The sequence below is a fragment of the Sceloporus undulatus genome, chromosome 4 (genome assembly GCF_019175285.1).
Source record: "Sceloporus undulatus isolate JIND9_A2432 ecotype Alabama chromosome 4, SceUnd_v1.1, whole genome shotgun sequence".
Lineage (NCBI taxonomy): Eukaryota > Metazoa > Chordata > Lepidosauria > Squamata > Phrynosomatidae > Sceloporus > Sceloporus undulatus.
Window position 1 is genome coordinate 242,645,769 of NC_056525.1, and position 12,973 is coordinate 242,658,741.

General features: G+C 39.4%; 1 protein-coding gene across 1 annotated transcript in view; it reads right to left on the minus strand.

Moving 5' to 3' along the window:
• COL22A1 (collagen type XXII alpha 1 chain) overlaps nucleotides 1–12,973 on the minus strand; it is a 236,856-nt gene that overhangs the window by 76,389 nt on the left and 147,494 nt on the right. Inside the window, exons 23-25 of the mRNA XM_042466288.1 lie at nucleotides 12,244–12,297; nucleotides 5,345–5,398; nucleotides 591–644 (exon numbers count right to left, since the gene is read on the minus strand). Of these exons, the coding sequence (XP_042322222.1) occupies nucleotides 591–644; nucleotides 5,345–5,398; nucleotides 12,244–12,297 (162 nt within the window). The remainder of the gene's footprint in view (nucleotides 1–590; nucleotides 645–5,344; nucleotides 5,399–12,243; nucleotides 12,298–12,973) is intronic.

The following is a 12,973-nucleotide window of genomic DNA, read 5'->3' on the forward strand; positions in this document are numbered from 1 at the left end:
TCTTAGCCCACCTCTCCCCAAGGTTGAGACAGGGTATAGAAAATATTAAAATACCTAAAACCATTTGACACGTTTGACACTTAAATTAAAAGACATAAACAAAGGATTAAAAGGACCATTACACATTGAAATCATCCAATTCAAATATACCAATTTAAAATTCATAGTTTTAAATCAACTGGGTAGGCCTACTGGGAGAAATGGGTCTTTAATACTGTTTTAAATATAGACAGCATGTTTAGCTATCAAATTTCTCCTGGAAGGTCATTCCATAGTCTAGGGGCAGTTAATGAAATGGGCAACAGTTGCTAGTCTAGTTTTGGCTGGTTGAAGTAGATGTCCTCCAGAAAACCTGAGTCTACAGAGTGAGGGGTTAAGGTGGAGGTGGAGGTGATCCTGTAGGCTTCCTGTATGGATCCTGTAGGTAATCTGAACCCAAACCATGCAGTGCTTTAAAGGTAATAACCAACATGTTGTTCATTGACCTCAACAGCACCCCAGATCTGCCACCCTGGGCATTTAAAAGGAAGCTTTAGGACTGTCTGCCATTGTGAGTATAACAACAGCATTTATGAAAGCATTTTTCTTACTGGAGAGCCAGCAGGACCAGCAGGACCAGCAACTCCAGGAGGACCTGGTGGACCCTGTGATGGAATGCACAAAAAGATAGGGACACATTAAAACTCATTAATTGATCATTTGTTTCTTGATCCCACTCTCTCTCCTCTTCTTTTGAAAGTTCTATGTTGTGAGGGAACATCTAGCAGTACAGCATTCCTCTTTTGTCATCACTGGTAGGGAAACCTCTACCTGTTGAGTTTCTTCACTGAATGACAGCTGTTTGGAAGAAAGAGCTGGCAATCCAAAACCATCTAAAGAATAGTACAGCACCATTCCCCTGTAGAAAAAAGTGGTGATCCCAATAATGCAGCACCCAAACACTTAGACATTTGTAAGGAATTACAAAAACTCAATGTTTCATATTAAGGAATCTACTGAGCACCTTGAAAATATTGTAATATGGGATCCAAAGCAGCTAATGTAACATGGGCAATGACATAATTTGCAAATAAACTTTATGGAATGTTGCTTTACAGTAACTGTCCAATAGAGGGAGCAAAATGACCAGAAATAAGAGGAAAGTTATTTAACACATAAAGTAAAAATGTCCAATGAAAGAGGATAAATATTTTGGCTTTGAGACCTAAAATATGAGATATACTTGGAACAGGAGTATGATGCTGTTGCATAGATGATAGATAGATAGATAGATAGATAGATAGATAGATAGATAGCTAGCACAGAGGGTTCTGCTAGACCCTAATCCACATAATTCATAAAGTGTCAACTGCAAAAAAAAAAAAAAAAAGACTCTAAATTCCATTAAACACAATGGGATAAGCAACAATAATTTGGTGCTGCTTTCTCTAGTAAAAATGTTGAAGTAACTGAGCCTGCACAGGAGATATTTCTACTCGCACACACCCAACCCTCTTCCATGCCAGCATTCTCTGAAGATGCCAGCTACAGATGCAGGTGAAACATCAGGAATAAACTATTCTAGAAAATGGCCACATAGTCTGAAAAACTTCCAAAAAACTATGGATGCCAGCCATGAAAGCCTTCGACTTCACATTATATTAGAATAGTTTAGAATTGCACATCTTTTTAATTCCATTGCTCTGTACCAATTAATGCTCAGACAGTTAACGCCCAGAACCAACATAGAATAGTGGTTTGGATATTGGACTAGGACTCTGGAGACCAGGGTTTGATTCCCAGCTCAGTCATGAAGCCCATTGGGTGACCTTGAGCAAGTCACATGCTCTCAGCCTCAGGGGAAGGCAATGTCAAAACTCCTCTAGACAAATCTTGCCAAGAAAACCCCAATATAGGTTTGATGTAGGGTCACCATAAGTCAGAAGTTGAGGGACAAGGCAGGAGAAGGATGTTGCCTAAAGCCAAGATGAGTAGATAACTCACACTACATCCCACTCATATGGTTATCTACTCACCTTGGCTTTAGGCAACACTTTTTCTCTTGCCTTGTCTTCCAACAGCCATAGTTAAAACCAAACTTGTCACCTTATCTCCGTACTCACAAAGTTTTGCATTTCTATGGACATTCTCACATAGAGATTGCTTATGTAGGTCTGTGCTCGGACTTTCCACTCTAACCCATGCATCTGAGGAAGTAGATTCAAGTCTACGAAACTCATGCAACCAACTTCTCTCTTTCAGTTAGCCTCAAAGGTACTACAAGATCTCTTTGCATACTGATTTTCCAGACTAACAGGGCTATGCCTTTGAATCCTGTGAATGTGTGTATGCAAAGAAATCTTCCTCAAACAGACCAAATCTATGCAAATAAATCTTCTTTGAGTAGACAAAATTTGCAAAAGCTTATGCTACAACTTCTTTCACACATTTCAGATCAAAGGTGCTACAAGATCCCTCTGCATATTGATATTCCAGGCTTGCAAGGCTATGTCTCTGAATTCTATGAATACGTCTGTCTTGAACTTTAACCCTTGCAGAGTTTCTAAATTATCTTTTACCTCACCAGAGAATTTGCATGGAGGTAACGGTTGGCCATTCGTCAGCTGTTTGGATGTTTATGCTAAAGAGAAACCTTGGCAAGTACAATAGCTACTGTCTGTTTAAATCAGTAATGTAATACTAGGAGAATTACAGCAAAATGCTAAATACTTGGCCATTATAGCACATAGGCCCAGTACAGCTGGCTGCTTTGCCATTTTAATCTTTTTAAGTGCTTGTTTTATGGTATCACAAATGAGCCAAGTCCCAGGTTATTAAGCGAGGCGGCCTGAGGAAGTGAAGGCCGGCATTATTTTAGGAAATAAAATAGCTTCCTGATCTAAACAAAACAAAAACAAACAAGCAAAAAATCATTCAGAATTACCCAGAGGCTATTTGACTGCTAAGCATGACTGGATTTCTGCATAGCCAATGCCTCTGGAGAGCATCCTAAGTTTTTGGCAGGAAGGCATGGAGCTGTTTGTTTAAATAAAATTTGTAAACTTGATAGGAGGCTACAAATCTGGGATTTCTTACATCATGATGAAAAGGTTTAATTTTCTTTGGTGTTGCTCTTGGACACAGTGCCCTGAATCAAGTAGTATGTGTACAAACACAGAAAGGAAGTCCATATCCTGCTTGCATATATATGCAGCAAGAAAATCAGGTTAATGGGACTTCTTCTATCTCTTTTCTCATGTAGATGAATTCTGTTTACAGAAAACAATAAATTGTTTTGTGACCCCCTCAAGGATTCCTTCTTTCACTGCAGCATAAAACCCAATTCCCACATTGTTTGATGCTGCAGCCTAGAAAATGTATATGCCATAAATATGGCCCAGTGTTGTACAATCCCATTCATGCTTGCTCAGAAGGCCTGGATTAAACATCCCTTCCTCCTAAGTATGTATGTATAAGATTGCAGCTTTACATTATTATCCATTGGTTATGATCCTTCATCAGTCTTGCATATGGAGTTATAAAGAGTATGCTCTGCAACCCTTGTGTTCACTGGCAATGCTGCACAACTGAAAGTGCAACCCAAACCCCAACAATCTGCAAATACATGTGCATCTCATGGAACTTTTATGCACATGTGAGCATAATGATATGACATCCTCAACTGCTTCCACAAGCTTGAACTGAATGCTCATGTTTCATACCCACCAAAAATATCAAAATAATTCCACTGGAGAATTTATACTTTGAATTTATTGAATTTAGTGTAGTGGTTTGAGCATTAGACTATGGCTGCTGCCATCCTACAGAATTAATGCAGCTTGAATCTATTTTAACTGTCATGGCATGGTGCAAAGGAGTCTTAGGATTTGTAGTTTGTTCTGGCACCAGAGCTCTCTGGGAGAGAATGCTAAATATTTCACAAAACTACAAATTCCAGAATTCCATAACATTGGGCCATGGCAGTGGTTCAATGCTATGGAATTCTGAGAACTGCAGTGATAACTTTAAAGCATCATTTTATCATCTCATGGAGTTCAGGGTCATTAAAGTCTTCTATTTGAGATGGCTATATATCATTTTCAATATCAGAGGCAGTATGGGTGCATCTACAGGATAAAATTAATGCACTTTGAAACCATTTTAACTGCCATGGCTCTGTCCTACAGAATTCTAGGATAGCTTTGTGAGGCACCAGCACTCTTTGGCATAAAAGGTTAAAAACCTTGTAAAACTAGAAAACCCAGGATTTCATAGGCTGGAATTACAGCACTTTTAAAAAAAAGGGGGGGGGGCAAACTGCATTATTTCTATAGTGTAGATCCACCCTATACACTCTCAATCAGTTATGAGGAATGTGAGATGGAGGCTACTGTTGCATGCATATCCTGCTGTTGTACATATCTTGTTAGCTACTACATGAAGAGAATGGATAGAATTAGCTTCCTTAGGAATGTGGTTCTATTTGGGGTGAGGGGGCTTTGTTCCTTTGGTGCATTAAGTTCATGGCTGGGAACCTTGTTCTAAGACCAACTTGTACCCAGAGCAGCATTGCCAGGCAGCTTTCAGGGAATGTGAATGAAAGGCAGTCACCCTTGTCACTGCAAGAAGAGCTGGAAACTGCACCAAAAGATGAGTTATTTAAATCCAGGTCCGGGGAGGGAGCCCTGAAGTGGATGTTGGTATTATGAAGACAGTATGAATCTGATTTGGAGTTTTGGCCCTGCATCATGTAAAGGGAACACAGTGAGTCCAGGGAAATTTGGGGAAGACAAGGCCTGGAATTGCTGAAATAGCCATCATGCATTACCCATTGCACAGTGGGACCATTGGCGAATATGCATTCAGTTCAGTGTGTGTTATACTTCAACTACTATGTAACTGCCTAAATTATGTGACCATAATACAGAATCTTAATTGTAGTTGGATTGGAAAGGCTTTTCGTCTGATCTAGCAATTTAAATGTCCAATTGGGAGTCAAGACAGTCTAAACTCAAAAAAGCAGGAGTCTATTCAGAAACTCTGTATTGTGCATACCAACTGCGTTTTGGATATCACAGTAGTAGGTCATTCATATCAAGGGGAAGACAGTAAACAAATGGCTTATGAGATACACCACGTATAAAGAGCAGGAACACTTTACAAAGTTCTTCATGGGAATCTCTACAGTTAAATCAAGCTGCACATTATGACAGGGAGGCGTAAATAAAATGACATAGAACTGTGCTTATATATAATGGAAGGAAATTGCTTCTTGATCTTCAATACAGCAAACAGTTTTATTAAAGTCTGGGTCCTATGCCCTTTGGATTTCAGTTCAGATTGCCAAGCAGTAAGTATTACTTACCGGAGGTCCTGCCAATCCATCAATTCCTGGGAGACCAAGCTCACCTTTCTTGCCCTAAATATGAAACAGAATGTGGAAAATTACTAACCACATCAAGAGAAGATGTGGATGCAAATCTTTATCTGACTGCTCCATATCAGAAAGCCTGAAGAGGAAGATTTTATGTCAGGGAGATTCCACAGCTTCAAGTACTCTTTACATTTCTATACAGTATTTTATCTACTGTCTACAGTGCATGATCAGTGTGGCCCAATGGTTTGAGACTTGGGCTTTGATTCCAGAAAATCAGAGTGTGAATCCACACTCAGACACTGAAACCCACTGAGTGATCTTGAGCAAGTCACTCTCTTTGCTTCAGAGAAAGGCAAATGACACTCCTCCCAGCAAATAAAATATATATGTTGCCTAGAAAACTATGTGATAGGTTGGCCTCAATAAATTTTGCTCTCTACAGTCACCCCCAAACCTATATTTTGTTATTTACATCTCTGTTAGATGTTCATCTCATTCTGCCTTCCTTTTCCCTCACCATTGATCAGACAAAGTTGGAAAAAACAAAAACTTCAAAAAAATGTAACATTACAATTAGGGATGGATGAAAATTTTCTTCCTAATATAGGGAAATTGTTTTCATGCCAATGAGATGAACTACAGTTTAGGTAATCTTGTGAAATTGGAGCCATAATGTTCCCTCAGCATAGTTTATTAGATTTAATATGCAAATGAGGAAACAGATAGATTCAAATAAACGTATCTTTCTACATGCAAATGCCTAATTTGTGATTGCTACCTGTGCAACAAAATGTACTCTATGAAAACTGAATATTTTTTGTGTTTTTCATTAAAATACAAGTATGGCCACAACACTGCATTTAACTTCTTGTAGGTGAGATAGTAAGCTTATTTATTTTCTTTTTCAATAACATTTTTATTAATGTCTAGAGACTCAAATCAATTTCACAACATATAAAATAATTGTTGCTATAGATTTTCTTTTTCCTTGAATGTGACCAAAAATATTCTCCAGGTAATGCATCAATAGAAAATGGGTGAATAGATGGATGGATAGATGGATGGACAGACAGACAGACAGACAATAGGTAGATAGACTGATGGAGTGAGATTTTTTTTTTAAAGGGACAGATGCTACTTCCACACTAAACAAATAATCAAGTTTAATGTATGGGGTACTCCACAGTGGCCAAATCAAGTGACTTCTAACTGCTTTGAAGGTAGGGTGTTTAGATGATGCACAAGGTGAAACTGAGTGAAAAGTGAAAGGAAGCCATGCTTCAGGACTAAAAATCAGAGGAAAAAGAAGTGTCTAGATCAAGGGAACGAATCATGCCACTCTATTCTTCTCTGGTCAGGTCCTATGTGGAACATTGTTCTGGGAACCACAATTCAAAAGGAAGTGAGGAGCGTGTCCAAAGGAGGGTGACTAAAATGGTGAACAGCCTGGAAATCATACAGGCCCTGGGGGATGAGATCAGAGCAGAATGGAAAGGGGGTGGGAAGGGAACGAAATGGGGAATCACACATATTACTGTATGGGAGAACGTCACCGATGCTGCTGGAAGTTCCCGATTTGTTCCTGATCCATCACACAGCAGATGATTTTCAAGAATGATTCTGAACAGTTCTTGAAAATTGTGTGCTGTGGGACAGATGGGGAAAGAGATTCCACCTCACATTAGGAGGAACTTCCTGACAATAAGGGCTGTTCGACAGTGGAACAAACTCCCTCGGAGTGTAGTGGAGTCCCCCTCCTTGGAGGTCTTCAAACGGAGGCTGGATGGCCATCTGTTGGGGATGCTTTGATTTGGATTTCCTGCGTGGCAGGGGTTTGGACTGGATGGCCCTTGCAGTCTCTTCCAACTCTATGATTTTATGATTCTATGTTTCTATGATTCTATGAACAGATCAGGAACTTCCAGCAGCATCAGCGTTGTTCTCCTGTGTGATCTCCCCATTCCATTCCATTCCCATCACCTTCCGTTCCACCCCGATCCCATCCCACAGGGCCTGTGCAATAAGCTCCTAAGCCTTATGAGGAACAACTTGGGGAGCTGGGGATGTTTAACCTGGAGAAGAGAAGGTTAAGAGGTGATATGATAGCCCTATTTAAATACTTGAATGGATGTCATATTGAAGAGGGAGGAAGCTTGTTTTCTGCTGCTCTAGAAAATAGGACTCGTAACAATGGATGCAAGCTGCAGGAAAAGAGATTCCACCTGAACATTAGGAGGAACTTCCTGATAGTAAGGGCTGTTCAACAGTGGAACACACTCCTTTGGAGTGTGGTGGAGTCTCCTATTTTGGAGGTCTTTAAACAGAGGCTGGATGGCCATCTGTCAGGGATGCTTTGATTGAGAGTTCCTGTATGGCAGGGGGTTGGACTGGATGGCCCTTGTGGTCTCTTCCAACTTTACAATTCTATGATTCTAAGCTAGGATACCCCAATGCAAAGGGAAAAATCTGTGTCATCACATTGGCATATAAACAGCCTGGCACCAGTACGGGACTGCAGAAAAGCAAAAACGTGATGGCCAGTAATGCAATGGATGTAATTACAACATACACAAACCAGACAGTCCAACTTGGGGCGGGGGTGAAGAGGGTTAAAGACGACATATAGGGGATATGGCCTCCATCATTGTGCTTTGCCAATAAATCACTCAGTACACCAATGCTCTGATGCCCTGTATTGGCAGAGCATCACACATGTGACTGTGTGGCCAATCATACCAATGGAAAGGCCTCTGGGCAGGAAGAGGGAAGTAATTGGAGTTTGCAGGCAGTGTGTTTGTGTGATGGTATGAATGCACGGTGGAGAGGTGACACATGGTGCAGACTGCCTGTGGGTGCTCACCTCTCCTTAGGAGCTGTCTTCTTAGGAGTTTTGATTTGCTTTCAGAAAACCCAGGATCAAGCCACTTTTTCCTGCCTATCTGTTCTGGCACTTTGTGCCCCCTTTAAATTGGGGATTCATAACCTCTTGTTCTTGGTTCCAAAATAGTATATGGATAGGCTTCAGGATGATCTCCCCCCCCCCCCCATTTTCCAATTTCCATCTTGTTAACTTGGAAATTGTATTTATGGGCATTTTCAGGGTGTTATCAGATTGTCAAACAAATCAAACATTTGAACCATCTGTTATATTGGGAATGAATATTATCTTCCTTGGAATTAATGTAATCTATAATTTAAGGCCTAGACTATCAATCAAATGTTTGCTGTTAATGGAATAAATATGATGAATGGAAAGCCATATTTTCTTGCAGATGTGTTTCTAAATAAGAACCTGGAAGGCCTTCTGAACTAGAAGCCTTGTTTTAGCTTTGTGGCAAGCTGCCTTCAATCCCATGCCAGAAGAAAAGTAAACAATAAACACTATATCTATATATCTATCTGTATGATCAAACATTCACTCAGGATGGCATCTCATTTCCAATAAAGACCAGTGAGATGTTGCAGAAAAGCCTGCATGGATCATTGTAAAATGGGCCAATCTCTGCATTTCAGTTAAATGAAGTGAATCATATCCTATGCAAGATTGAAAATTTTATTGCTGTCAACTTCAAGCCGATTAAAAAAACAAAATGAAACAAAAGCAGGCAATTTATATTAATGTTGTAGTGAGGTACTCACCCAGGTGGAGAGAGCTGAGGGGGCTAAGGGCAGCCAGGTGGTGGAGGTTGAGGGGAAGGAGGAAGTTAGCCCAGAGATGGAGCCAGTGGAGGAAAGAGGAGGAGCTGGAAGGGCTATAAAAGGAGAAGGGCTGAGGTGTGCGGGGAGGAAGGATGGATGTGGAAGAGCTGGTCGGGCAAGGGAAAGAACAGGGTTTAAGGAGCCTAGAGAGGGACGGAGTCAAGTAGCCTCTTCCAAGAAGGACCCATTGGCAAGGGCAGAGGCCTCGAGAGGAGGGGAGGCGGCGGACCCCTCGAGAGGAGGGAGCCTGGACTTTTGGCGACTCTGGGGAGTGGACAACCAGAGATCTTCAAGTCTTGGAGGATGATTGGTGGAGTCCAGAAGGGAAGCTTTGTGAGACAAGCCCTGCCTCAGTGGGACCTTGGGAAGGTTGACTTGAAGACAAGACTTTATGTTTTGAGTTATTATCTTCCGGACACAAAGCTATTTTCTTATTAAAGGTACCATTGTACCATACATGCCTGAGTAAGTTTGTTGTGCATGTGGGGAAGACCATTAGGGGAGGAGTCTGTTTCCTTGCAAGATGGAGCCCGCAATGCCAGCCCCGCCTACAAATGTATATGTTTCAACCATTATTATATCATACATTTCTTCATCCCCATTTTTCTTTTTCAGATTTTTACATTATCTTTTTTCATATATATATTCTCATATCTCCAATATTATAGTTGTTATGGCTTGCTATCATATAAGTAATTATGTCAAAAGGGAAAAGAATTGTGTAATTCTTTGCATATTTTGTAATGCATACATAAATATATGTCTAGAACCACCGATTTTTCCTAAGACATGCTCTCTTTTCCCCAAGCAATTTCCCCTTATACACTTTCTATTTCTATAGAAATATCATAATGAACTGTTTCCCCTAATGTATGTCTTTTTGACTCATTTATTGCTTAGAAAACTGTATAGCAAAATGACACAAAAATGTAAATTTCCATTTACAATTTGCATTTCAATCTTCTTATTGCTTCAAAAGGTGAAAATTATATAAATTTGTATGAAAATTCTGAATGAGACATCCCTCTCCCATCCAAATTAAAAGAAGAGAGCCAGTGTGCCATAATGGTTTCAGTGTTGGACTTCAACTCAGGAGAACAGTATTTGATTCTTAGCTCAGCCATAAAACCCATTGAGTGACTTTGGGCTCCCTATCTTCTTTGGGCTAATGGATCAAGACAGCTAATGAAAGCCTCCAAAGGGAGCACATTCATTGCAGAAGTTTGCTTCCTCAAGATCCAAACGTCAGCCTTGATAGAAACTGTCAGTCTTGGGGATCGGTTTGTTGGAAAGTTAACTTTTTTTTGGCAAAGCTTGGAGTGTCACCATCTGTGCCGTTTGCTTGCTTTGCTTAAGGCATTTTTGTACAGGTTATGTTTCAAATGAATGACATGAGCTGGGGGGAAATTATATTCCCTTTGAAAAGGAATGTGTTACTCTCATTGCAAGCAATTTTACCTGCTGGTCTTTGGTCTTGCTAGAGTGAAAAAGCAAGGAAAAAATAAACCTATCATTAAGTATAAATTTATATCTGTTTGAGAGAGAATCAGTCTCATTTCTCAATGAGCATTTATTATCTCAGGGGTCATTACATCATTCCCTCCTTAGATACTTGGTACAGCATTTATTATTATAACACAGTAGGATCATGCCATGATTAATGAGAATTCATATTTGAGTGGTTGAAGAACAGCAATAAAAACAAATGATCCAGCTTGTATAATGGAGGAGAGGCTAAAAAGATGAGCTCCAATCAAATGGTTGGATGCTCCAACAAAAAGGGAAGAAATGTCTTTTTCTATGCAGGGGAAAAATGATTCACTGAATTTTCAATTGAATCAGACACTCAGTTTCTACAAAATTCCACAAATTTAATGTTAAATCCCCTCAACCCTTCTGGCATCAGAGTCATTATTATGGAATATTGATTATTTGATTATGCAACACATTTATCATGCAGTCACTGTGAACCCTGGGTAGACTATATTTTAGCTACAGATGTAATTCTTCACTAAGTTTCTAATTTTAACAATGTTTTCTCCTGTTGTGAGAAAACGTTCAAAAACCACAGTATCCCAAGACTATTCTTAGTTTTGGACTTAATTGATACAGAATTTACACATGGTTATTTTGCAAACAGCATTTTCTGCACAGGAAACAGCATTTTATGTGCAGAAAGTGCTGTTTTCTGCCAAGAAAATATTTTTTTCTGTGTAAAATAACCATGTGTGAAATTTCCACAGAACAATTGATGATTCCATAATTCTAACTCCGAAATTGCAAAGACTCTAATCAGTCCAGGATTTTTCTCATCAGGGTTTTGCAATACCCGCAAAATAGGCTTTCCAGTCATTTTGCAAATCTTTTAAAATACTCTTTCCATCCCTAATCCTGGCTCTTTTTGGTCACATGTACAAAACCTAGATCCATGCCTGCAAATGTGTGGGCCTTTGAGACAGAGAGGGAGGAAAATACTTGAAAAGTGCAGTGCATTTGAACTTGCAAAATTGACATTGTGTTTACATAATAATATATAATTCAGGGGGTAGGGGTAAGCTTTTGCAATACTACAACTGAATGTTACAACTTTAAAGACACACAGAGAGACACACATATGCACACATACTATTCTTATTCAGATACACTTTCTTTTCCTCATACTCTTGTTCTGCTCATAGGTATTTGAATCTCTTGGGCTTTGACAGCAATCCTTTTCCAAGGAAACAATGACCACTTACATGCAGCATAACCCAATAGATTAACCTGGACAGATCATAGTCACAAAGAGCACTGGCTCTTTGGGTGCTGCCACTCGGCAGAATTAATGCACTCTGACAATCTTTTTAGTGCCATAGCTCCATTTATAGAATCCTCAGATTTGTAGTTTGTTGTGGCACCAGAGCTTTCTGACAGAGAAGGCTTAATATCATCACAAAACCACACATCCCAGAATTTCATAGCAATGAACCATGGCAGTCAAGCAGCAGTCTTGATATAAACAAGCTTAAAAAGTTCCACCAGTACTTAACAACTGAGAGGTTAGGGAAGAGAACTCCAGTCATCAGAATGGGGGCAAATGTCCATCATATTATAAGTGGTTCTCTGGAAGTAAACAATATTTAGCCCAGGGTCTTGTTAAATTGTTGTGATATATGGAATTTGAACAGATTAACAGAAGTGTTGCTCACCCTTTGACCTTGCAATCCAGGAAGTCCTGGCTTGCCCTCTGGTCCTGGAGGTCCCTGCAAACAAGGTGATATTTAATAATATCATTATTATTATTTTTTAAAAAAGTTACCACATTCATAGATGAACATTTAGAACTGAAGCACATTAAGGGCTTTGTGTAGTCCCCTTAGTCAGTGTATGGTTCATGTAAGAACCCAGCCAAATGAATGATCCCAAAGGGTATGGAAAAAGCAAATTATAGTGCTCCCTCCACATTCACTGGGGTTTGGAATGAAGGAGTGAAGGACCCCCATGAATGTGGAAAAACTGCAAATAAAAAAATAACCTGTATTCTTTTTACCTCAGAGAACAGCTGTCTAGCTATTCCCAGGTCCTCTGATGCAACTTTATGGTCAACATCTGACAGAAGTTGATCATTCACAAAGGCACCAAAGACGGATCTCTTCAGGCAGGCATACCCACCCAACCTTCTATAAAGAACTGAAGAAAATCCCACTTCTGGTCGTAATAGTGTGTTTTAAATGATGTTTTATTATTTTTATTGTTGTGATTTAAATTTTAGTTGACTCATTGTTTTTATAATATGTATTTTAGATATTACTGTTACTGTATGGTTATTCTACAGTTGTAATCCCACCTTGATCCACTGGGAGAGGCAGGAAAATACAAATAAAATTATTATTATTATTATTATTATTATTATTATTATTATTATTATTATTATTATTA